The sequence below is a fragment of the Echeneis naucrates genome, chromosome 21, assembly GCF_900963305.1.
Source record: "Echeneis naucrates chromosome 21, fEcheNa1.1, whole genome shotgun sequence".
Taxonomy (NCBI): Eukaryota; Metazoa; Chordata; class Actinopteri; order Carangiformes; family Echeneidae; genus Echeneis; species Echeneis naucrates.
In genome coordinates, this window is record NC_042531.1 from 17,177,128 (window position 1) to 17,204,586 (window position 27,459).

At 39.8% G+C, this 27,459-nt stretch overlaps 2 protein-coding genes across 5 annotated transcripts; both read left to right on the plus strand.

Annotated features, from left to right (window-relative positions):
• The first annotated feature begins 611 nt into the window (after positions 1–611).
• On the plus strand, positions 612–19,491 carry traf3ip1 (TNF receptor-associated factor 3 interacting protein 1). Of its 3 annotated transcripts, none has more exons than XM_029530951.1 (16): positions 612–853; positions 2,265–2,333; positions 4,142–4,303; positions 5,988–6,116; positions 6,318–6,752; positions 6,842–6,916; positions 7,416–7,439; positions 7,958–8,033; positions 8,422–8,445; positions 9,277–9,364; positions 10,400–10,492; positions 10,734–10,869; positions 11,228–11,264; positions 11,378–11,454; positions 16,615–16,832; positions 17,204–19,491. In XM_029530951.1, exons 1-16 carry the CDS (start codon positions 731–733, stop codon positions 17,367–17,369), a joined length of 1,932 nt encoding a protein of 643 aa, XP_029386811.1. In that variant the 5' UTR covers positions 612–730; the 3' UTR covers positions 17,370–19,491. The 3 variants fall into 3 exon arrangements, with proteins under 3 accessions (XP_029386811.1, XP_029386812.1, XP_029386813.1); XM_029530952.1 differs by having other exon boundaries at positions 8,425–8,445; XM_029530953.1 differs by lacking the exon at positions 8,422–8,445.
• Positions 17,464–27,130, plus strand: asb1 (ankyrin repeat and SOCS box containing 1). Of its 2 annotated transcripts, none has more exons than XM_029530955.1 (6): positions 17,464–17,555; positions 21,589–21,763; positions 22,344–22,482; positions 23,074–23,376; positions 24,035–24,417; positions 25,335–27,130. In XM_029530955.1, the coding sequence occupies exons 2-6, from the start codon at positions 21,661–21,663 to the stop codon at positions 25,463–25,465; spliced, it is 1,059 nt and encodes a 352-aa protein (XP_029386815.1). In that variant the 5' UTR covers positions 17,464–17,555; positions 21,589–21,660; the 3' UTR covers positions 25,466–27,130. The 2 variants fall into 2 exon arrangements, with proteins under 2 accessions (XP_029386815.1, XP_029386814.1); XM_029530954.1 differs by lacking the exon at positions 25,335–27,130 and adding an exon at positions 24,714–25,281.
• Positions 27,131–27,459: the final 329 nt, after the last annotated feature.

Here is a 27,459-nt window from a genome sequence, read left to right on the forward strand (position 1 = left end):
TTTAAAGCAGCAGCAGTTCACCTTCAGTTTTTCAGCTGACTTGGCTGGAAGGTTGTTCCAAGCATCGTGGAGAAAGTGCCACTCTTTCTTCTGTGTATTCAGCGTCTGTCTCAGTGTCTTCTGTCTCCTCACAGAATCCCAGACAGGCTCCATCATGTGGAGATCACAGACTCTGAAGGCCAAACCATCTGTTGCAGACACTTCTTTATGACTCTCACAATATGGTGGGAGTCACCGTTAAGTGCTTGCAGTTTTCTTCGCATTTCTTTGATTTCATTCCAAGCCCCTTTATATTTCTTCATGCTAAGCACAGCACAGACTTCTACCTGTCTGTCTCTCTGTCTCTCTGCCTGTCTGCCTCTCTCTCTCTGTCTGCCTGTCACTCTCTCTCTTTGCCTGTCTCTCTCTCTGTCTGCCGGTCTGTCTGCCTGTCAGTCTGTCTATCTGCCTGTATGTCTCTCTCTCTCTCTCTCTCTGTCTGCCTGTCAGTGTCTCTGTCTCTCTCTCTCTCTGTTCAGTTGACTGTTAGCTGTTGCTATGGTCACAGGCAGTGCTTAGCAACCGCAAGACCTCCGCGCAGGCGCAGTCGCCTGTACTGATGCACTGTGGGATTGCAGAGTATTGACATAGCAACCAGGCGACAGAAGCGACCAAGTTTTTTTTTACTCCGGATTAGTTTTTGCTGTCGCCCTTGCTCGCAGATTCCTCTTTTTTTCTGTCGGCTGCTGTCATGAATGCGGCAGTAGTAAAAAAGACCCAGGACACGCTGGGCAAGGTGATTAAGAAACCGCCTCTCACGGAGAAACTGCTAAGCAAGCCCCCGTTTCGATATCTCCACGACATCTTCAGTGAGGTGAGGCTTATCTGCTAATGTTACATTAGGGTTAGCAAAACTGGCGCTTCACCCGGACCGTGCTTTGCCTGCGTTGGGTAACTTCAACATTGCCTGTGTCTTTTAAAACTCAAATAAACGAACCACTTCGATAGCTTGTGCATCAAGGTTAGCATGAATTAAGCTAACCCAGAGTGAAATAACATGAACTTTGCCTCTGCAGCTTTTCTCAAGCCATTGAATAATCTGTCATAGCATGAATATAGGCGGCCGGACACATAACCCACTAAAGTTACTCATCAACCAAGCAATGTACACCAGAAATGCGATGCTACGGTGGCTGTTGAGTCAGATTGTTAGTTAGCCGGTTGGCTAGCCATGTCAACAGCGCCGTCTTGTTTCTAGACACGAGTTGAGCCCGCATACTTTTTGTATTCACCTAACCACGGCAAAAGATTATCAACTGTTAAGTTGGCTCAATTTGTCTTCTTCCACGAAACCGTCACGTTGAGAGCTCGGATGCTGAGCAGCTTATCGGAACTGAGCTGTTTGATAATAGAGGATACTCAGGGTCAGCTTCGATGTTTTAGGTTATGGTGAAGGAGGAAATCTCTACTGCTCTGTATTCTCGCTGTGTCGTTCCAGTCTCGGTGATGAACACTTCGGGACATGATGGGCTGGATGGATTATTATTCAATAGAGAATACATACCTTTAAATTCTTAATTCCAATGTTGATTGTATATACATGTAAGCATTGGGAAGCTTCAGCCAACTAATTCCGAAATAAAAAAAGAAAAAGAAAACATTTTCTGTTGTATTTGATAAACCCCATACACACTCTTTTCTAGCCAATATATACTGATTTGGAAAACAAAACAAATGATATAAACTAATGACTATTAATTGTGAAAATATCACTCAAGCACTAATTTATAGCAGCCAACACTGTCAGAAAAGTAGCAGAAAGTGAGGTAACATGATCAATATCAATGTTGTTATTTTGAATGCTACATAAATTAGCACAAGAACCTTTTGGAAAAACAAAACATTGCTTTCTCTCTTATTACCATCTTTTTACTCACACACAATGGAATCCTTTGGTATTCATTATCAAACAGATTCAAAACCGTTTCACTTTTCTGAGCAGAGGTGAGATCTCATTCTCATTCTCAACCTGCTGAGCATCCTCATATTTCACAAAGTTCATCTATATTTGATAAAGCAAAGTGTGTCCACATATGTGACTCCTTTCCTCTGGTTAGTAATATGTTGGACAAATGGACTGAGTTCTTTAACAGCTGAATAGACACGGTTGATTTATAAGAATATACTGAAGACCTATATTATGAACCCATATATGTGGTATTTTCTTTATATGAAATGGGTAATATTTCAAATTGCATTGAACATTTATTTTGCCTCACTTCCAGGTTATCAGGACCACTGGGTTTATGAAGGGACTCTATGGAGAAAATGAAATGAAGTCAGACAATGTCAAGGTAAATGAAACTAAAATAAACTAAACTCTGGTTAAACTGTGTGGCTATTTAGTTTTCTGAGCTTTCCCTTCTGCTACACAAATCTGATATCACCATTCTTTAGTTATTTGTCTTCTTCTAATTGACTTTATTTAATAACAAATAAAAAATAGAGTAGAATATGTGCAGCTTACTTGTATAAGAGATTACCTGTGCAGTGCATGAGACAGTCTGAAAGCGACTGCATTTGAAAGTAACATTAAATACTGCTTGTGTAACACAGAGTGAGAGGCTCTGGCATGATGTGACTTAGAGCGCTGTCAAGATTGTCAGAGCTCAAGTCTGCTGTTTAAGATCTGACCCCAAATCAATACTGCATTGGAAGCTGCTTAGTGTGGAGAAGAAAGCCTTAATTGAATGGAAATTAATTGTAGATAACATTTCCAAAATATGTGCAAATCTGATAAGATTTTAACATGCTTCTTCTAACTCATATAATTGGATATTTTAGGATGGTTAATGGATGTGACAATATGATTGTTATTCTGTCACTTTCTCATTAAATCTACTGCTGTGGGCTCATGCATTTTTAATAAGCATTCATGTGACTATAATGGGTATTATTGATCAAAAATTTGTTCAAGACAATCAACAGGTAGATTCCAAGAATATGGTAGAAGACAAATTACATTTTTAATGTCTGCATTATCTACTTTCGCCTCTTTTCATCTTGCTACCACATAGGAAGGTGCCTCATTATATGTTTTTTTTCTATGCAAATGCTGCAGGAGCTTATGAATAACACTACAAATCAATTTGAACTGAGTTATTTTTTCGGAACATCACAATAGTCAAGCCTGCAGTGATAGAAACATACAGCATGTCCTATATGTTGCTGAGAGAGAGAGGAATGGTCCCACTTTGGCATTATATATTTCATGATAAAGAGCAGATTTGATGACATTTGTTGCAATGATCCTGCATAAAAGTCACAGAAGTGCAATGGATTTGTGAGCATTTGCAAGTATGATTCCTCGGTTAATTTATCTGCTCTATAAATGAAAAAGATTAAGAATTCTATGTACAATTTCTCTTTTTTAGACACTATTGTTAATGATTCAGTTATTACCTGGTTTAACTTGTGAACCACATTAACGCTATCAATCTATACCTGGTTGTATATGATTGTATATGATTTGCATAATGTGCATAATATTTTAATCACACTGTTGTGCTGCAAAAATACAGTGATTTGCATCTATTATCTAAACACTTCACTCTAAATTTAATGTCACCATTGTGTTTTATTAATTGCCCATAAAGCCCTTTTGCAAGAGCCTTTCAATGGAATGTTGCAAAGGTCTGACAGTTAAAATAGGTGACAGACCAGGTGGTGAAACCCGCTTCAAATCCTTATTTTGCACAGTTGGCAGATGCTCAGATACAGTAGGCTGCTCGACTAGAAACACTGCTGGCTGGGTCATTTTTCTGAATAGTCTCTGTTATATTATGTGCCTACTAAAATGTTCTCAGAGATAGTTAGATCTAACTGGAATTGGTTGTAGATTTTTCACCTCTTATCCAAGAGGCCTCTTCACTTAGAATTTGTGTGTGAGGATTACGCTGGGCTGAGGTCACTACTGAGCAGCCATACGCTGCTGTGTATGCTATGTACAACTGTTGCATGCAATTGCAGAGTAAGGTGAACTTAATCTTTATAACTATGTTGGGAAATGACTCCCAGTGGAGTTCCTTTAACAAACATACACTTCTCTTGTGTCTCACTTGTGCTGTCTCCTGGATATTGAACACATCTTTTATTTTTCCAGGACAAGGAATCAAAGATAGCCTTCCTACAGAAAGCCATAGATGTTGTGATGCTCGTGAGTGGCGAGCCCCTGGCAGCAAAACCAGCACGCATTGTTGCTGGCCATGAGCCTGAGAAAACCAATGAGCTGCTGCAGGCCATAGCCAAGTGCTGCCTCAACAAGGTCTGTCTTCCAGAACGTTAAATAAGCACACACACACACATATAACAAAAAAACTCACGTTCTGTTTTCCCCAGTTTCTCATCCATTGACACATTGTTGTCTCTGCTATACTAGAGACATTATTGAAATATTTGAATTACACCCTGAACGATTAATTGCATTTGCGATAGTATTGCAGTATGATAAAATGCAATTTTTTCATCGCAACGTGTGCAATTACAATGTGGCCACATTAAAAAAAAATGGTTATGTGACGCGTGCCTAACCCTAACCCGCGAGAGAGAGAGAGAGAGAGAGCGGACCACGTGACTGCATCAACTTTTATGCAGCACCTTACCCTGTTGCGCAATGGCCTGTGGTTCGATCGCACTGTCAGAACTGACTGAACCGAGACTTTAGTCTAAGGAAGATGCTGCGCAGCGTCAGGTGTTGCGCAGAACATGCTGTGCTACTGTTGCTACTTCACGTGGCAACACAACAAACCTCTTCTAAAAAAAAAAAAAAACCCACAAAGCCATTTAGGACAGCCGAACACCAGAGCGCCACACACACTAAACCCAAGACAGGCATCATTTCCCGACATGATTGAAAGAGTCGCTCACTTTGAGCGTAGTCCTAAATGGCACAGGGATGTCACTCAGGCAAGAGCTGAGTTCACTGCTGAAGACATGGTGCCTGTCAGCACGGTGACCAAGCTTGGGTTCACAACATTGATAAATACGCTTGATAAATGGTGCAGTATGTGTATGTAGCCATCTTTTTATTTAGAGCTTTATTCACTTTGATTTTCCAAAATACTTTAAAAGTAGCAGAGGCAAATTGTGTGTTTCAGTGTGTGGGAAATGTTACTGACTTGGGAGCAGTAAGATGGATGTCATTTAAAAATATCTTCATTTTGCAGAATGTTTAAAAAGTGCATACTATTAAACAGTACATTTTTTCTCTTTCAAATACATAGAGGCAAAGCCAAAGATTTGTTGCTCTTATGTTTCTGTAATGAGTAGTTCATTAAGCATGTTATTTATTTCAACGTTTGCATCTTATTGTGACCTTTGACCTATGATCTATTAATTCTAACAAAGAAAACCAGCCTATGGGAAAGAACATTCTGTTCTAAATGTATATAATATTTTGTTGGCCATATTAAAATAATTCATGATGTTTTGTTGAAAAAAAAAGAGGAAAAAATAATTATTTTAAAAAATCGCAATCGCAATATTGGAGAAAAAAATTGCAATTAGATTATTTTCCAAAATTGTTCAGCCCTAGTAAACAGATGAGCTGGTGTCTGGGAGATAGCTGTATTTTGATATCATCTCATGCAGTGAGTTCTTAGCAATTTAAATATATTTCTCTTGGATTTGGTGCAACATGATTTTGACATTTTGAAGTCTTCTGGAATATAGATGGTATGTCAGTTTTTTTTTTACATGTGGAAAAAATGGAATAAGATCCTTGCCAAAACATGATAGCCTTTTAAAGGGAGATGTGTTACAAAGGCCAACTTCATGTTCCAGGAAGTTGGAGCGCTCATCCTGTTCCCCATTTCTGATATCATTTGCAGGAATCCCTTTTTTTTTTTAGCCTTTTTGTTAAACATTTAACACATAAAACAACAGCAAATGTACCTACTAATATTATTACCGTATTAAATTGACTTGCTCTTTTGAAAATAAACTTTTAGATGTCCAGTGATGATGCAGTAAAGCGAATACTTGCAGGAGAAAAAGCGGACATGAAGATCAAGGCTAGCACCTCCAGGTCTCAAGACAAGGAGAATAGGGAAGGACGTGAGCGACACCTGGACAGAGAGGTGAGAATCCTGATCCACACTCAGTGTTGACTTTTAAGTATGTTACTTACTTATCAATCCTTTATGTGTTGTGAAATGTATTTTCTATGGTAACTTTTAGCCTTGATCTGTAGAAATGTTTTACTCACAAACTTGGGTGCTAAAATAATTAGTTTCTAAATCCTAAATCTTCACCCTTTATTTGGGTTTGAAATATTCCAGGACAAGAAAAGGATTACAGAGCGCAGTGGGAGCCGAGACCAGAAGGACCCAGACCAGCCCAAAGAGCAGGAGAGTCGACATAGAGATGTGGAGAAAGAACACCACCGGGACAAGGAGCGTTCTGACAAACACCAGCGCAGTGAACAGGACCATGGCAAAGGCCGTGAAAAAGACAAGAGCCGAGATCGGGAGCGAGACAAGGACAGAGACAAAGGAAGAGTTAAAGACAGGGAGAAGGTGAAGGACAGAGAGAGGGATCGAGAAAAGGAAAAGGACAAGGAGAGGGATAAGGAACGAGAGAAGAGGGATAACCACAGAGAATTTGAAAAAGACAAGGAAAAACGACGAGACAGAGACAAAGAGCGACAGAAAGAAAGAGAGCGACACAAGGAGGGACAAGAGAGGAATAAAAGTGTAGAGAATGACAATAGCAAGGTATGCCACTTTACCTAACACACATTATACTCATACAAATATGGCAATAAATGCCAATACTAACATTTAATGTGTATGTCTGTGCTTAGGGCAGAACACCAGAGGAAGCACAGCACAAAAGCAGCTCTGATGAGCCCAGCAAAACAACCAAACCTGTGCCAGCTGTGAGTTCTTTCCTTACAGCTAAAATACACAGTTTTTAGACTCGCATTTTCTCTTAATATTATGTTGATACTAAGTGATATTCCTGTTTGTGTCATGGTAATAGTGCAGTTTCCTTTATGTTGAATATCCGCCAGTTAAGAAACAAAGACTTGGCACTGTTTTTATTTATTACTGAGCTGAAAATTTTAACTGGTTGTTTAGATAGGTTATTGAAAAACCTATTTTATTTCCTAATTTTTTGCCTCTTGCTCTTTCAAGGAATCAAATCCCAATGAAGAGGTATTCAACCCTACAGAAACAATCAATAAAATATTAGACCTGTAAATTGTAGAAATTTTAGTACTAGAATGCTTCGGGGTGGCTAGCTGCAGTGTTTATTGCTAATTTGGACTGTAGTGTATAAGGACATGACTATTGCTTTTATTAGCTGTCTATATTGATAAATGATTATATGATAAATATGACTTGGCATAATGCAGTATTTTTTGCTGTGTACAGCCTCCAGAAGCAGTTGAAAACCAGGTAAGAACTTACTGTGTTTGATTTTCATAGTTAGCAGTCAAGTTACAGTTTAGTAACACTGTAGTTACAGTCAGTCTTACTACAGTCTGTGATTTTGAAGCTTCAATTGCTCATTCTGTGTTTTTACAGCCCTTTACATTGTTTAGTTTATTTTCCGGAAAGAAACTACTCTTTCTTGAACACAATGCTAGAAAGTAGCTACATGCAAAAATGTGCAAACTAGTAGTTGCATTGTGTGTTTTCTGAAAGCTGTCCCAATATTTTAACATGGTGTTAGGCTTCAACAATTCTGTATAATCACCTACACCTCTTTTTTCAGGACCCTTTCACATTTGTCCAGTGAAATGTGTAAATGGTAACTTTAGATGATTAATTATGTTTCTTAGCATGATAGCATGCCCCTCAAAATTAACAAGAAAAATGGTACATAAAAAGGCTTCTCCAAACTACCGCAACCGACTTACAGTGCTTATTGACTTGAAGTTGAGTCTTTTTCCTGCTTTTCTTTCCGCCTCCAGTCTGACAGTCCAGCCAGAATACCGCGGCCTTCATCTGCCAAAGGGCAGAGGCGGAGACCCAAAATTGGAGGTCAAGGTAAGCTCCTAACCCATTCTCCTTATAACACCCTATTTTAATCACCTGTACCAGTACATTTGACACAGTTGATACCAATGTCTCATATATTATGTTAAAGACAATTTCAGTCATTAACAGGTGGGCTTGTTAATACTTGAAATAGACTTTATTGATAATTGCTTTCTGTTTGTTCTCAACATATCCAATAAACTCCAACAATGAGTGTAGAAAACTTTTGGCAGACTCTAAAAGCATCATAGAAATTACATTGAGACATTGAGTTTTCCCTGATGCATCTGTTTTTCCTATTCTACACTTAGCATATCCTGTGAAAGTAAGCACCAAGCACTGTCATTTTAATGTAGGAGAAAGGACACCAACAATGTCTTTTCTTTTTGACTCTCAGCAGATGAATCTGACAGTGAGGGAGGTAAGTGTCCTCTATCTCGGGTACGCTGCCACATGCAAAGACAAGTATATAAATATCTTGTGTGTCTTTGGGTATATCTACAGATAGATAGATAGATATGTAGAAATAGGGTCAAGATGAAAACAGATCCACTTGATCAAAGATTCATTTTGATTATTGCAGTGGTAACCTGCCATATTTAAGAAGGGTATTGGCATCACTATTCTTAATAAACCAATTACCCATGCATTTGATGATTACTTTCAACTGAATGCAGTTATGTTAACTTTTTCTGCACTAGGAATGCATAAAATCCCTTAATCTGATTCAATGTAAAGCAGCAAAGCAACACCTTCTTAAAATGTCAAAATGCTCCTTTGGGTCCAGACTCCGGCAGAGAGTCTGGACCAACGTGAGTCAGAGGGTGAGTGCAGCCACTCAGTGAATGAGTGAGTGACTCACCCCGTGATTAACTGCAATGATATTCTGAGCAACTCAGTTACTGTAAGTTTATTTGTAAAGCCCTAAATCAGATAAGGTGTCTCATTGGGTTTACCAGGCCTAGAGTTACAGTGGTTCATGACCTAGCCCAAACACAAAGCAGCAACTGTCTGGAGGGGGGGGGCTTTCAACTTTTTTTATTCCCAGCATATGAAAGAATGCTGGGGGTTTTAGAACTGGATTTAATTAATCTATTATCTGAGTTGGGGGTCAGTGTAAATAGATAAAGGATTAAGTTGTTCCTCAATCATGAAAGGGTGCTGAAGTCTCACCATCCACAATACTATCAATAGGTCTAATCCTTCTTATGTGACACTCAACTAACTACAACTCTATGTTGTCCTTTCACAGATGGAGATGTTCAGTTTAACCAAAGACATGTTCCTCAGGAAAGTGGAGACGCTGCAGCCTCCTCAGTGCCATCTGGCATGGCTTCCAGGTCTGTACAGTCAACACCTTGATTCATAAACACAGCAAACACTTTGCTGTCAAAATTAGGGAGCACAGAAGATGTGGGGAGCACATTAAGATGGGCTTGAAGGCTGATGCTGTGAAGTGACTTTTTATGTCATTAGCACTTTACAAGACAGAGTCAGACAACAGCAACATAAAGGTGAGTGGTATGTGTGCTGGGGAGCCATTGAGAGAAAAGGGAAAAGGTGAGAAGTAAAGGTCTGGCGATAGAGAATAGGAGACTGAGCGGAACCTTGAAGGACGTCTAGTGGCCAGATGCAGTAGTAGCAGGAGAGAAGAGATGTGGTTTAAGAATTTGTTAACTGAGTCAAGTGAAGTTATTTGGCCTTTTAAAGAAATTCTTGAAATAATAAAAAACCTAAAGACCACATCTGCTTCCTTCTTCCCTTCCTTTGGCATAGGACAACCCATCCTATACTAGACAGTGCTAACCCACAATTCCTTACCATGGCAACAATTATAGCAGCGCACCATTTCAGTCTTACCACAGCATATCCAGGTAAATGTAGAGCACAACCCAGAGGTTATAGAAAGCTTGGCATGAATGGCACTTAATTATGCTTAATCCATGAATTTCTTCTTTTTAAAGTGTAGCGTATACACACAAAAAAAAGAATTAGCTTCAAATTTTTCTTAAAAAAAACCTTATATATATATATACACACACACACACACACACACATACACATATATATATAATTGGATTAAATTGGTGCTGCAGCTGTGTCATAGTAGTTTTGTAATACTCTGAAAGTTTTGGTTTTTTTTGTTTGTTTTTTTCCAAGCAATGGTTGTTATCGAAAAATCTGAATGACTCAGTTTAACTGTCACAAAGTTAACCTTTGGCTAATCTCACAAATATTTGAACGAAATTAGTCTTGCTAGAGAATTAACATTTCTTTAGACGCTGAACAAAAATAACTTATATAAATTTGAGCGTGTATGTTTTGATATTGTTAGTTTAACTTTCAGTAACATGTCTGATCCTTTAATCCCACAGTAACAGACGGATAGCCCGGCCCAGCAGTGCTCGCCCAGCACCTCCTCGAGTCAAGAGACAGGAGAGTTATACTGATGTGAACTCAGCTGAGAGGTGACTTATATTAATGAAAATCAAAAATCTAATGTATATTTGCTGGGTCTAACAACTGCTCTTCTGATGTTTGAAAACATCTGACTAAAAATCTAGTCTCTACCAGATATACAGAGATTATTTAACTGAGCTCTATGGATAAAGAAAGTTTGTAATTATGTTAGCAGTTCCCACAAAATGGCATATGTTCCCAACACAACAAGCCATAAAAACCTAAAACAGCATTTTGTCTTTCTTAAAGACTGTCAAATACCAAGCCCACAGCACCTGTCATTATGGAAGGGAAGAGACTGTCTGAGGATGAGGAGGATGACGATGAGCAATTTCTTGTGGAAGAGGCTGTCCCTCCGCCTTCAGTTATTCCTGAGATGGAGGTGGTAAGTGAGATCAATGGTGTGTTGTTTAAGTATCACGGGGAAATCTGAGTCTACGATATCCATCTATCCATCAATTATCTATACTACTGATCTGTCTAGGTAGCAGGGAGCTGCAGCAAATCCCAGCTAACATTATGTGAAGGTGGGGGACGCCCTAGACAGGTGGCCTCTCTATTTTAGATCAGATATGTAGACAAAAACAACCATTCACATTGACATTCAGTAAGACACGCAATTTATGGTCAGAAGTTAACTTAAATGCACGTCTTAGACTGTGGGAGGAAGGGTACCAGGAGAGAACACTCAAACCCTGTGATAGTTGGGGATCATTAGCAACCATTTTCTTTTTCTGCTACAGGATGGTGCACAAGAACTAGATGGTGAAGAGAAGCACGGTAAAGTAATTTTCTTTTGCTTCTCTCTTATTTGAAAGGTGCAATAATGCACTTTGATTTCTTTCACATCTGATGCTTTGTAGGAAATAAATCTTTGACTTTTCTCCATTTAGGTGGCCTTGTGAAGAAGATCCTTGAGACCAAGAAAGACTATGAATTGTCTCCATCCTCCCACAAGTCCAAAGAGCAGGTATGCACTACTGCTGTAGTAGTTATTTTTCATCTCCACTAGAGAGCAGTATAACCCCAGTTCTCTCTGACTCATTGGGTCCATGTAAAACCTTCCCATCTGCTCTGCCACTCATTCTTCTTGGAAACTGGTTCACAGGGTAAGAATTTTAACCATGCCCGGTGCAACGCTGGTTATTATAAAAAGAAATATATAAACATAATGGAATGGATAGGTGTAATTGCGCTGCCTTGAAACCACAAAAATGTTTCCCTTCACTGAAGCTGAAGGGCTGATAACCATACATGCTAGCATAGCCTCTTAACAGACCACACACAACTGATACACCAGCAAGATGTCTGGAGTGAAATAAGCATGTTTTCTTGGTTTCTCAACGCTTCAGGTATCCTTAATGTTGTTTTCATTGCAAATCTCTGTGGTGTGTACAGATTCAGAATATCTGGCATCTTGGGAGCATTTAGAATAATCTTGTAGACTGTTCACACATGAAGAGTTGAGTTATCGCAGAAAACAAACCCTACCAGTTCATCAATCATTCAGGTATTTTAGTCTTGCTGTATTTGGACTTTTTCATTAAAAACTCAATTGCATGGACTCATGTTCGATGCTCTAGTAAGCTCTTCCCTCTAAATCTCCCCTTTGAGTTAGAATTCAGGCTGGACATGATAGACCAGCTTTGTCATGGTGACGCATTACTGCCACTGCTCATGCATTCCCTTCTGTCAGTGTATTTATTAGCCAGAGAGAGCACTGTTCTTTGATCGTTATTTGGAGTGTGAATCAGTGTGAAGCTTACAGTTTTGTCTGTACTTTATGGTGTGAAGTGGTGTACACTGTTTCCTATGGGTGGTCCTCCCCAGTGACGTGTACTCTCCCTGCGGCCCTTCTTAGCTGACCACCCTGACTCCAATGGATGCTCTGTTTTGAAGTGTCACTCATGCACAAAGCCCCCTCATCTATCCCCTCCTAACTGTGGTCTCAGGCATCATTCCTCATAACTCACACCTAATGTTGTAGCCTCTTCACCGGCAAACTGAAATATCTTGACAGGAATGTGGTGTTTTTCGATTATTTTTTCCATGTGTGTTAAATATGTTTTTAATATTCGTAACTTATCTTAAACACCTTGTCTAGAATTTATCTCAAATGAAGATGCAAGTCCACAAACACACACACTCACACACATGCATATACAAAGGCAAACATCCAAAAGAGCAGAGTTCTTTGTGTAACATGAGCATAGCCTTGTAGAGCTTATTCTAATTTTCTTAATGCAGCCTGGGGTTCCAAACCTTAATTTTAGGGTATCCTGTATGGTCTGCACGGGCAGCTCGGAGCAGGTATATCTGCACATAACACCAGTTCAGTCCACCCCTTCATCATTATTGGCCTTGCCTTGTCAGCTGTATAAAGAACTATAATGGCTTCCTTCCTGACATGAAAGGATGGCGAGGTCAGCTTAATTGAGCTGTATTTTTTTTTTTTTTTTGTAATCATAGTAAAACGCAGGGACAAAAATGTAAATATTGAACTTCCTCATTCTATCTGGTATGACAGGTTTGAAATTTCAAGTACTGCAAATCATTTTCAAAAGGCTGATGTTTATCAAAAAACTGTTTCTGAATAATCGCATCTCCCTCAAGTTAATGCTAAAGTACGTTTCACGTAATCCAGCCTTTTTATGTTAGTTCTTTACAATTGTAAATAAAGGCAGTACTTAAACAGCGATATGATTGTATTTTTCCACATCTCGCCACTGTGTGTGACCAAAAACGTTGCTGTATATTTTTCGGGATGACCTTCCTTGTGACCCCTTTGCAGCATTGTATATTGTTTCAAGATACTTCTCTTTTTATTTAGACAGAATCTGCCCCTTGCAGCAGCTGCGTTTTTATAAGAATTTTTGTGTACTCTTTCCCCCCTTTTTTTTACCCCATCAAATTAGCCTTGATGAAGGTTTGTAATGTATAAATAAACGATGTGGTGTACAAATGGATGGCTGTTGAGTGAGAGGCATGAAGGAGAAAGGCCAGAATTCTCTCTGCAGAATTGTCAAGAAAATAAATACTCCTCTCTGCAGACCTCTGTGTCTTCATAAACATCCAGCGCTTTTTGTAGAAACATACGGAAATGACCCTGTGGCATTCCATTAGTCATATTATTTTTGTAGAGGTCATATTGATTTGTTAGGAATTCTGGCCAGGTTTATACGGCATACCTACCTGAAGCTACCACAATCTATGATCAGGCCAGACCTCAACTGTGACAATATATATATATATATATATATATGTGATATATATGATCCGAAGTCTGTTGCCTTGGCCTTTTCTCTTGTTTGAATGGTAAACTGGCTTATTTAAAAATAACTCTTCATGTTAGTAACTAAAGCCACTGGTCCCTCAGGACGTTTCCTTTCAGTTCACCCCAAAGCTCAGGCTGGTGATCTTAGTTGTCTCCCTAAGGAGCTAAAATGACCTTGCAACAACATCCTGTAACCTCATTCGCTGTAAGTTTTTCTCCTCACCTCACTGACTCCAAGCTATTTTTATGATCTAGCCAGACTTTTAAATGGCCATCTATGAAAAATGGCTCGGAAGCCCATAAACAAGATCCAGTGCCAATTTTCATCCTAAGCTTGGTTCCCTGACTCACCTCCCAGATCTGCCAGAGAAGCACACTGTAAAAACCAGTGGGGTGTGTGACAGTGTCCAAATGGGCACAAGTACCGAAGAGAATCATTGCCAGAAGCTCTGAAGTTATATGTGGTCTTCACTGATCTTTAACACACAAAGCCTATGTTTTCTCATTTGACTTGGTGGTGAAGTGAGAGGAATTAATGTATAATTGATGTCTTCTGCATATGACATTTTAGCCCATAACTTGAACTTCATTGAATTATCTTGCTAGTTCATGAAGAAGTTTCAATGAAAGATTTTTTGATGTATCTCATCCTGCAAGCCGATACATGAACATGACTGAAACTTGCTGCCTTCTAGCAGAAGCTGCAAAGCTAGCATGTACATTTGTTTTTATAGTTAATGATACCTTAGAGTTCCCTCTAACACTGACAGGTCTTATGTTTTCAAGCTAGTTTTCGTGTCAGAGCATCCTTTGAAGAGTGGGTTTGTTTTTTTTTTGCCCCTGAAATGAAAAACTCCCCGTAAGCATTTTGTGAAGCACATTTTTTAAGGTATTTCCTTATTAAGTTAATTATATGTGATGTGATGACCGTATGATTTTCCACATTTTGATGTACCTGCAAGTGTTGAAGTCCATAAAAATTTAAGTATTGTTGTCCCACATTTGGAATTAAAATAAATAATTCAACTGAAAAAATATTTTGTATTTAATACGGATGAAACTAGATTCAAATACTTATCAATGTACTCTATCATCAATGTGATTTTTCAATCTCCAAGATGATACTGTAGTTATCACTGGTAAAACCACTTCAGTCCACCAATACCTTCTACTGGACCACCTGCCCTTTGTAGCATCAGCCAGGCTCTGTCTTCTCCATTGCCAGGGGCTTGCATCATGTCTGAGATAATAGGAAACCCCGCCTTTCTCCTTGCTCACCTCCTACTCCTCTTTGGTCACCACATCTAAATATTGTTCTGTGATCTGGGTGAGGAGAAGGAAAACTAGGAGCACAATGGTCTTGTAGACCCCGACAGAGACCTCCATAAAGCAGTGATTTATATCCACCCAGACAGAGTGCACACGAACCATGGGTCATGTTTTTACGCCAGGTTTTTTATTTTCCAACAGTGGGGGGGGGGGGTTTAAGGTAGCAAGAGGACGGCAAACAGAATGAAACATTGGGTCCTGTCTGGGCTATGTAGAGCAAACCACAGCCAGGCATGCCGAATGAGCCGTAGAGTGTTTGTCTAGCTGCAGGGTTCACGGCACCTAGTGGAAAGCCACCCACCTCGTGGGGGGGAGTGCTGGGCCAAGGCATTTCAACCCTCACTCTCGCAAGCCACCACAAATGCTTAACAAAGAGTTAGGTTGTCAGAAATTTGTACTTGCTTCCTGAAAATAAATGATGGCAAACAATGGAATTTGACGTCATCTCACAGTGTGGTCTGGTCCAGTCAAGCTGTCTTTTAAAATCGTAATTACTGAGCAGTTTGGTTTGTTTTAAGAGATGGCGTGATAAGGAAATAAGGCTATATGCGCCTGCTGGAGCGGACTGTGTGACAAGTTGTGTGTTTTGAAGAGGAAGCTGTCATTTAGTTTACACACTGTCACAGTTAAGTTTTCTGCTGCCTCATGAAAGGCAGGTGCTCCCATCTGTGGAGCCAAATGACATAAATTGGGCCAAGGCTTGAACTTGAAAGGATGAATAAGTGTAGTAGTTGTTACTCAATACTGTAGTAAAATAAGCCCGCTGCCACAGCCTGTTACTAAAATAAACAAGACTAAGACCAGGAGTGCGGGTGGGGGCTGCGTGTGTCCACTATATGGTTTGCCTGATCTTCTGCTTGGTGTTTGTGTGTGTGGCTTTGGGGTTGCAGTACTGAGTGCTTGTGCATTACACACACAGTCAGAGGCCTTGCAAAGCCCAGCTGAGCAAACATCCTCAGGTTTGCTCCCTGCCAAGGGAGGTCCTTGCTTGATACCTTTCCCTCCTTTTCTCCATCAACGGACTGAGTGTAATTAGGATACAGCAAACCCCTCCTGAACCACACACTATACATTGGAAGCCTTTACCAGCCATTCCCTGACTTTGTCCATCACAATTCAGCCATGCTTTTGATCTTTATATATACAGCTAGGTTGGCAAGATTCCTGCCCAACATTTTTTGCCTTGAAATTCTAAACCACTAAATGCAGCCTTGCTCTAAATTCTGGCAAAGGTAGACAAGGGTTTATTATATTTGCTCTAGAGACACAGAAGTGATTTTGGGTGTTTTTGTGTGTCTATCCTACAGCTGGTCTGTGCGCAGTACTGAGTGATAAATCAACCAGATAATATTACAAAATTTTAACTTCTGTCTTTATCCAATGAAACTTTGATGTACGGCAGCATCTTCACAAAATCATTTAGGAATTCCACTCTTTGGATTATATTTGATGTTTGTGAACTCTGTAAATTGGCAGCACCATTGTTTCTATCCCTCTCAACTGACCCAACACCACTTTCACTTACAGAACCTGGTCTCTGAAGCCACACGGAAGAAACAACAGGACATGGTGACAAGGGAGATCGAGCGGCTACGCACATCAATACAGACAGTATGCCGCAGCTCCTTGCCTCTCGGTAAGATCATGGACTACATCCAGGAAGACATGGACGCAATGCAGGCTGAACTGCACACTTGGCGACGTGAGAACAAGGAGCATGCACAGGCTTTGCTGCAAGAGCAGAAGTGGGTACTCAACATGTGTTAAGTTATGTGTTGTTGAATATAAATCATTTCATGTCCAGCATTGGTTCAGATATAGACTCACGTGCAAGAGATGCTATCCTTCTGGCACCTTTAATCGCTTCAGAAATTCATAGGCAGTTATGTTCATAAAATAAAAATTGCCTTCTGTCTTGTTCAATCAAAGTCACACTGTTTTTTTTACATATTGTGCAATGTGATGTCATATTTAAACTGAAAGTGTTGAAGAATTCTGACCGCTTGCACATCATCATTAACAACAATTAAGTCTCTTTGTAGTTTTTCATCCCATCAAGTTCTTTTCACTTAATCAATTCAATTGAGCCCATCTTTTTTTTTGTGTGTGCATGCAGTGCGACAGACCAGGCAGTGGAGCCTCTTAAAGCAGAACTAGCAGAGCTGGAGCAGCTGATCAAGGACCAGCAGGACAAGATTTGTGCTGTAAGATCCAACATACTGAAGAATGAAGAGAAGATCCAGAAGATGGTGACAGGAATCAACTTTTCCTCCAGAACCTGAAGTGAGAATCACTTCTAAAATTGCACTGATGACTTAGGTATGAACAATTTCTCCTTTTGAACAATGGCAAGTCCGTTTTTTCTTGGAGATGATGTGGGATGGGACCAGACACTGCACACTTAGCTTTCCTGTCAGAACAGGAGATGGACCTGAACAGTCCCTGGAGAAATAAGCATCATGTCTCTGGTAAGGACAATTGTGACTGAAGGGTTTATCCATACTTGTGTAATAAAATGGAAACAAGTTGCTAATATTGACATATAAATGAAATAATTAATAAAATTGATCTTCCTACTCTGCGCACTAACCTAACCCCAATCTATTTGGGAATGGTGGCTTTTGTGGAATGAGCCGGTGCACAGCTCATGATAGTCAGACTATATAGTTGTGTCAAATACTTAATTTGGAATCACACTCTTTTATCATTAGATCAAATTTAAAACGAATGTTCCCATTCTTTAAATTCTACAGTAAGATACAGTGTGGTAAACCGAACATGATGATTTCCAGTTGTTAAGACTAGGAGATATTGTTATCGCTGTACACAGGATGAATAGTATGCAGAGTGGTTTTGCCTTTTCATTTGCTCTTTTCTGTAATGATTATCGTATCTGCTATAGTGGTACTGCGCTAGCTACACTACGGTAATTAAATCTGATTGTTTCGCATTAAGCTAGTTGGAAACAGGAGACATTTTAAAATAAATTTTGGCTGTTGCCTGGGGAAATGTAGGATTGATGTGGAGGCTCCTGTGTGGCCTAGTGGGCAGATATGGTTGTGACATTGCTACCTTGGTACCTTGGTTAGGACTTCTCCAGAAACCTTTTGCTTGTCTTAATAATAATTCTCTTTCTTCCAAGCTTTTTCTGTGAAGCTACTTCCAACCTTTTTCTTCATTTCTTCATCAAATTTATCCCATCTTGGAAAAGAAAATACAGGTGCCTCATATGTTATTTCATTCAGTTTTTTTCAATGTTAAAGCACCATTGCACTTTGATAAATTCGATGAAAGAGGTCTTAGAATTGATTGGCAATTGCTTTTGTGCAGGTAAGTAGTGTCAGATTTCTTTCTTGCTTCTCATACAGATCTTGTAAAACAAAATACAGGTTCACCAATTGAATGTACTTTCAGGGACAAAACATAGATCCATTCTCCTTGCAGAGAGATTGCCACAGTCATTGAGGTTCCTCCTGTTTTTTGTACTGTAGAGTTTGCCTAACACATCCTTTTTGGGATGAACACAATGTTTGGTTAGACTGTAACTTTTTTGGTGAACATTCAATTCTTGAGTAATTCAAAAAAAGACATTATTTTCCTAGTTTCTTGTGAGGCTTCAACAAATATACTTTACATATGTAGCTATTATGAAAATATGAAGCAATACAAGGCTGCAGTAATAGAGATGTGAGACTGCAAGTAATCATTGTTAAAACTCCAAAAAAATACGAATACAAATGATTTCTCTTTCCTTCTTCCTTCCTTTCCTTCCTTGGTAGCCTACCTGAATAAAAATACAATTATTATATTTGAATAACAGCACAATTGTGATTATACCTGTGGACATGCAGTCGATGCTTCTTTTGGTTCTGCTGTGAATTGAATTGCTTCCCTGAGGAAACACTTCCTTTGACATCTTTGTTGGAGTGATAAATATAATCAGTGTTTTCAATGAGCAGCAAATTGCAGTTATAAAAACCAATGAAGTGCACGCTCTACCAAAAAAAAAAAAAAAAAAAAAAAAAGATTTTTCAGCCATTTTTTTTTCTTCAGTTAAAAATGCCTCCATTAATGCATTTCATTGAGAGCTATTGACTGAAAGACTCTAAATATACTTTACTTTAATTTGAAGCTACAATTATTTTCATCTCAGTTTTACATTTAGCCCAGTAAATAAAAGAGAACAGAAACTTGTTGTTAAATCAAATTTTAAACAAAAAAAAGCGAAATATCCTGTATGTTCACATATTTTATGAAAAGACTATTGTCATTGCACACTACTTGTAACATATCCTCAGTTTCTCTTTCAACTGTACATTATGTATATGTGGAGACTATATTATAGTTCAGATAATTCTATAATTTTGTAGTGGAGTGAAATAAATAGTTATATTGCAATTATAATGGTGTCTCTTCTTATTTTTATGAGTCAGCTGAAAGTAGTGCATGTTGCTGAGAGTTACAGACTCAAAGTCAAGGCAGCCTCATAATAGAAACTTAATGAGGTCTGAATTGCTTGAGTAACACAATATGATAAATCACCCTGGTTTGTGATTTTGACAACTTCATGTAATATCCGTGTGGTGTCTGGCACAGCCAAGTCACACTCTCGAGGAGACTTGTTTTTTCTGAAGCCCAGTCCAACAGGACCGAAGTAAAACATTTAACTTTCTTCTTAAGGCACTCAAGTCACATTAGCAACAATGTTTCTCTGGCAAGCTACAAAACAGCTGCAATACACACACACCAAACATCTTAGGAGTCCTCTTGAAACAGCTAATAAGCAAGATTTGGAAAGAGTATTTGTGATGAAAGTAAGAGATTTAGCTGAAGGACCTTTGCAGTAGTGCATGGACACCTGCTTTTAGCAAAGACGCTGGCCCCAGTCTTAACAGGTGGATTAAAAAAAGAACTTCAGCACAGTCCTTCATTATCCATCTGCATTTACTTCCAAACTGTGGGGTTCCACAAAGTGACTTCCTGACTGGCTCTTTACTGTGAAAAGAACCTCAGTTGGTTTTGGCTTTTGAATTGCATGCAGTTAATGAAAGACTCACCTTTGTGGTCTGCAGTTAACCACTAATCCTCACGCTGCGACTTGAATCTTGGAAATTAATTCTACATTGTGTGGATAAAACACTTTGCCGGAGTGAGTAGTGAACTCCCCAGGCTGGTCTTAATAAAATCATTATTCAACAGTTGTTGTTGTAGGTTTGTAGTCAGCAGGCTGAGCTGTGCTTTATATTCCCAGGCTTTAAGAAAGTATGAGTTTTTACCCAGCTGCACATTTACAATGAAGAATAAATTGTCTCTACAAGTTCTATCTATAAAGTGAAGATGGCGTGGACTGTGTGTATTTTTTGCTCCACCATGAAGCAATCTTGTGTTTACCAAGCAGCACTGTAGGCAAACTGTTAACACGGGGACACATGGCAGCGATGACCTGTCCATTTATTTTTAGAGCGCCACTAGGGCCTCAGTGTCTATTCATCTGTCATCCAGCAGCATAGAATCATGGCTGCATGCCTCTCTGGTGTACCTTACCCCCACCCCCCCAAGACAAATATGACTCACCACACACTAAAAGAAAAAAGAGAGTTGACACTGCATCATAAGGAGGCTTTGCAGCTACCCAGACAGCCAACATTCAAGCAGAAGGAATTAAGCTTAACAGAAACATAATGTGGAGCTAAATCCTGACTTCTCTCTCTGGGCCTGAGCCCTTCTGATATGACTCTTTAACCTCTAAAATGACCTTTCAGGAACTACACCTGATTCAAGTATTGCATATAAATACACTTACTAAGCCACAGTGTTACAGCAGATACTTGGGACAATTTTGATTGTCTCAGATGTAATATTCCAGATTTTAAGTTAAAATAACACATAACCTTCTCTAAGCTATTAAAAGGATTATTGGGGACACTGCATCAGGTAATTTGTAATTTAATTAGGTTTTGTTTGTTTGTCTGCTTGTTTTTGCTTTAAACCGAGAATGTAAAAAAAAAAAATCCCAACCATATTAGGTATCCCAATCACTTAGACTGTTCCATTTTACTTCTGTTGAATAAATCATATTAGATATTTTCCTCCCTCAGAGTTGTAAGACTGTCAAACAACACCAAAAGACAATTTTTGGTGGATGGATTGCGAATGACTGTGTATTTGCTCTGTTTTCTTTATTTCAGCTCCCACCATGTGGATGTCAATTTCAATTATACTGATTTGCTGTTCACTAGTTTATGATTGATTATGGTGTTTATCCGAAAAGCACGGGTCCTTTTCATTAAGGCTATGTTTCTGGTTATGTTTGTGTGTGTGTATGTTTTAAAGTGATATTTTTGTACATCAGCTCAGACTCGGCTCGTTAAAGCGTCGCGTCCCCTTTAAATCCGCCCAGCTGATCGCAGTCAGGAAGTAGCGCAGCGGCGCTGCCGTCAACATAGTCACGTTTGTTTATTTTTGATGCGTGGTGTCTGATCTGGATCGTTGGCTCTCCAGAATTCAGGGAAACGGTGTCGGTCCTCCAGCGGGAACACCAGTGTCGGGGCGACGGGGTGACATCTGAGCAGCATGGCAGACGGTCCAGACGCGCAGACTGATGGTGACGACCCGCCCAGCGTCAGTTTCCCTCCGCTCATCACTGTCTCCGATCTGCCCAGTGCAACCGCCGCAGGTAACCGTGTCTGAATGAACTGTCAGCAACAATGACTCATCGGTCCTCACAAACAGTGAGCCTCTGTGCTCTGAGTGCACACAGCGTGTAAGAGGACAGCTGAGAGAACTCCAGTCCATGACGCTAATGTTGGATGTGCTGACTCCCGTGGAATAAGGTGGGGCCTGTAGATCCATTAAGCATGGAAGTTGCAGGGATGGATGCAACATGGCCACAGTCTCCACCACCTCCTCTGTATCCTTCTACAGACCACAGTGTTAGCCACCAACCATGTATGTGTTTTTGTTTTTTCATGAAGGGTGGACACGAGCAGGAAAATACAAAATAAAAACCCAGTCACACAATCATATAACTGAATGATATGCAGGGAGAACAGTATTCCAAAACATTTGGGGAATCTCTGCTGAGATTGCTGACACATCAGCTTGGAGGCTGTGAATGGTGCACATGATTACTATAGCATACACTGGCTCTTTTTAAGATTAGGTACTGCTTTCTGCGCTGAATTCAATCTTTTGACTTGTCATAAAATTCCAGGTGTAATTGATTATATTAGCAGTGATAACTTCTCTGTGTGCAGGCCGTAATCTTAAGGAATGGCTTCAGGAGCAGTTCTGCGACAAACCTCTGGAGCAAGATGACATGCGGCTCCACAATGCAGCCTACGTTGGGGACTTGGACACCCTGAGGAACCTGCTGAATGAAGACAGCTTCAGACGGTGAGGCAGATGGGCAGCATTTCATGTGTGCATGGTGTGGTTTGTGATTTTTGTGCTGTGTGGGATTTCTTTTATTTTTCTTCCTGAGCGCACAAGTTGTACACAAGTCCTGACACATCCCTGCAACAAAACAGCCCTAATACAGCAGCTTCACAAGAGCCGTATCATCACTTTACTCCATCAAGGGGGTCTTCACTGCAGCAAAAATCACTCAGAGCCTGTTGTGGCACACATTTATCCCCAGGGCACAGTGGTTGAATGCTGCAATCACCCACCCAGCTCATTATGACTGGTCTAGTGAGGCTCATCCCTGATCTGTGTGCTTCAAAACATGCTGTAATTCTAGTGAAAGCCCAGCCTATCCAAACATGGCTGAAGCAGTGTCGCTGAAGGAAGTTTATCTTAGCAGGTAGTTTTAGTATATATTTGATCTGTGCTGACCACACAGCCGTTATTGTTTGGATTTTGGTATTGTTTTAGGGTGTGCTTTGAGTCATTAGCTTATTTTATTCAACAAAAGGTGATAGGGTAACAATTTGTTGGATACAGTGCTGCAACTCATAAACACTCCCCTCTCTCCCACGCTACAAGGCGGATCAATGAGAAGTCCGTGTGGTGTTGTGGCTGTCTGCCCTGCACCCCTCTGCGGATTGCAGCCACGGCAGGACATGCTGCCTGCGTGGCCTACCTGATCGCCCAGGGAGCTGAGGTGGACCTAGTTGATGTCAAAGGCCAGACAGCCCTGTATGTAGCTGTGGTCAACGGTCACCTGGAATGTGTGCGTATCCTCCTGGAAGCTGGAGCAGATCCCAACGGAAGCCGACACCACCGAAGCACCCCTCTGTACCACGCTGCACGGGTGGGGAGGCTGGACATCCTGCAGGAGCTCATCAGGTGTGGTTGGACCAGGCTATACAGGACTGGAGCTCTGCAGCTGTGTTAAACAAGCCCACATAAATGGAATTGTCTTACTCCTCATAAATAGGTTTTATGAGTGGCTTCACACAGTGAACTGAGATTTGATGGATTTAATCAAATTTTATGCTCAGTCCCACTTATGAGGAAAAACTAACTGTTCTTAAAGAGAACGGTGTACTCTCTATTTCGAACCAGTCCATCGTTTCCTGCTCATTTATTTATTTTATTTTTTTTTTTTCTTCATGCAGCATTTGATCTGTTGCTAACTGGGTGATGCAATATTTTTCCAAGCTACGGGCAGAAGTGAAGTCATTTCCTGATTTAAAAATGCTTCTTTCATCTTTCCCAGAATGCACAATAGCAAACTTTCTCCATCAAGCGTCCCATTATTCAACATCAGCAGCCAACATAGGACAGTAATCACAGTTACATTGAATATTTGTATAGAGAAATTCAGAATGGACTGAGAAGGCTCACATTGTCATTTTACCCACTTCTTTATGTGCACACTTACCTCATTTTCAGAATTTCTTGGCTTTAATCGGCCCCATAAATTTTAATTTAAAATATTCTGGCGGGATCTAGGATTTAAATGAAATTGTACAACTGTATTGATGGTTCTCTCTTTGTCCAGGTTCAATGCTGATGTAGACATGGACCACCAGCTGGGTCCTCGTCTCCTCTTAAGTGCCCGAACCCTCAACACTTTGGTGGTGTGTCCTCTCTACATCAGCGCTGCCTACCACCACCTCCACTGTTTCCAGCTGCTACTCCAGGCTGGAGCACAGCCTGACTTCAATTACACCGGGCCTGTCTGCCACGAGGCTCTGACCCGCGGCCTGGCTTCTTGCCTGCTGGATGCGGTGCTGCGTCATGGATGTGAGGTGGCCTTCATCCACCTGCTGCTGGACCATGGGGCCAACCCGGCTCTTGTTCCCTGGGATGAGTCAGAGCTGGAGGCTCCTAACCGGAGGAAGGTGGATCCAGAGGCGCTCAGGGTGTTCCTGGAGGCGAGAAGTGAGTAAAACATTAAAATCAGCAAATATGCAAATTCCAGGGATACAGTAAGTTAAAGAGAGGTTTTAATAATGAGTTGCACTGGGCTGGTTACTGTCCACAAGATAATTATTAAAGAAACTATCATATTTTAGTTGAATTATCTGTCAACACTGGTTGCTTCTCAACCACCACATCACTTTTCTTCTTACAGAGGAGTAGATTTCACCATAAAGTAACACATTCTGCTGAATATATGAACTTTATTTCAGAATAAAATAAATAAATAAAAGTATAACATTTTGGTGTGTACATAGGCAGCTGCCATGATTACCTATGCAACACGGTGGTCCCTCTCATCAGCACCCTTGTTCCATCTTATATCCAACTTACATCAGCAGGACACCCTTGCCTCTCTCTGATCCCACTCTGCTGCTGCACAGAGAAATGATGAGTGATTTCCTACTTAACAATGACACCTTGGATTTGTCCACCCACAGCCCTCTAGCCACTGTGCAAATACAGTCAGCCATTATAGTCTGATTATGTGGAAATTTAAAAGGAAAGGGATGATTTTCAATCATTAAAATTTTTGCTAACAACCGCACAATGCATAGTAAACTACAGAGTCTGTCATATTGTGAGAAATTGATGAGTAAGCCAAGAAAAGTGAGTCATACTTGGACACTTACTTGGATACTTGGAAGAGTTCAGTAATTCAGTTTCCATGTACTTCCTAATGCATTTAGAGTGAGAAAATCACCAATCCAGACAGCTGAGACTGAAAAGCTTAGGAGCTAATACGACCAATATGGTGCAAAAGTTATTTGAATAATGAACTACTCTGTCTGTTGTTATCATGGCTTGTTTGAGTCTGCAGCACATTTCTTCTGTTTCAGCTGCTAAGGACATCTTTCATTTGCTTTCTCTCTTGTCAGGACACCCTCAGAGGCTGACACACTTGTGTCGCATTCGGATCCGCAGAGCAATGGGCAAAAATCGTCTAAACCACATACCCTCATTACCTCTACCTGAACCCATCAAGAACTTCCTGCTTCACCAAAACTGACAACTCCACACAGCTAAATCGACTCAATCCAAAAAGGAAAAAGCAAAACAAAAACCTCTCATTCTCACTGAAACACTCCATCATAGAGTGATTTGTGGACACCATTTGCTAATTGTTTATTATTTTCCAATAATAAACACTTCCAATTATTACTCAAGCGTTTTAAAGTTAACAGTGATTCCAGTTATATCCTCCTTAGTTCTAAAAATTTATTGAAATGCTTCTTAACATCAGAGGGACCTTACTGTGTCCTCACTTGTATAAATTGTGTATATCTTATATGAATGCCTTTTGACGTTCACCACCAGGATATTTCCAGGTCTTAATTCAGTCAGCACATTAGAGCTCAGCGGCCACAGTGAGAATGTCACAATGTTTACTATTAAATCACAATGTAATAAATGTCTGATTCAGAGGCAAGAGATGTTTCCGATCCAGCTCTTTGGATTGCTAATTTTTAAGTTTCATGTAAACATGGACCTTAAAGTCTTTTACCAACTCTCAGACATGGAGACATGGACTGCAAAATATGGAACCTACAATTTTTGTTATTGTGGTTATACTGCAGACAATTTATTGTTATTTTAATTCTTCCTTTTTGATGTGTAAATCACATACATAAAGTTTGCAATGGAAGGACTGGAATCTGCAAAAGGGCATTCTGCATTTACATTGAATGTTGGATGCTAATATATTATTATTTGTCCATGTGCCTTAACATAAAGTTTTGGAAAAATGGCCTCAAGACTGATCAAAATTAAATAATGAACCCAATATTATAAAATGTGTAATCATAGATTTATTTAAGAAGAAATATATTTATAAAACCCTAAAGGGCCCTTTTAAAATTGGGGTAGGCAGTCATTTTTGACGAAAATATTATAGTCACCTTTTAGCATAATGTAATTCAAACTAAAGTGCTACCCTTCAGCTGTTTTCAGACTTCAAAAATTCTGCTCTGTCAGGAGACTTCAGCCAATTTCAAGTCTTTTCATAGAGAGGGACTGTTTCTATGGGCTGTGCTCCAAATACACATTTATGTGCCCCTTCAGGTGGAAGCATGATAATGTCAGTGAAGTGTCTCAGAGATGGAGAGAGCTTGCTGGCGACAGGCTTCATTTCCTCAAATATATAAATGTGTGGTAGCAGTTGGTTGTCCTAATAGATTCAGCATGAAAGCAGGTGATAAGTGATCAGAACTACTTGTTGCTTATTGTTCAGCCTTCTGCAAACTGAAGCCAAAGTCTTACAGTTGGTATCAATAGTTGAGCTGCAGATGTTTAAGAGTTGTGTGTTGTTTTTTTTTTTTTGTTTGTTTGTTTGTTTGATTATGTTTCTGGATTTCTGCAAACTCCACCTTTATGGTCCTGCTACCTGACTTGAACAAAGTTTACTTTTTGGGCCTACCTATTGATTTTTGTTACCAAAAACAGCTAAGGGACTCCAGTCAACTCCAATATCACAGCACATTTAAGGAAACTTTCTCTGACAATCTGTTGAAAAGTGAATGATTTGTTTTAAATGAATGCACAAGCTCATACTTATTATTCAGAAAGCTGCTCTCTCTGAGTCTGCTGCACCTATTGTCTTGTGTGGGTGTGTTGCATAGTTGTTGTTTTTTTTTGTTTGTTTTTTTTCATACATATTTTTACTGTTAAACATGTTGAAAAGTTATTATATGCTCAAAGTAAATGTAATTACAGTACCTATGTACTCTCTCCTGGTTGTTTTTTTTTTTTTTTTAATAATCTAAACCTACATGTGAAGGCGCCAATACCACACAACAGAGAGACTCTCCAAAAGCAAAGGCCTTCTCCTGAAGTGAACATTAGTACATTATTCTCCCTCCTTTGCGGCCAAACCCTTCCAGGTCTTCTATGGTTCAAAGTATCACAGTGAATGTCATTGACAGAATCACTGGAGTTCAGCTTTGGTTAAAATAGAAAAGAAAATCCCCTGACTTCATCAATATCAGGGCAACATAACCTGCAGAT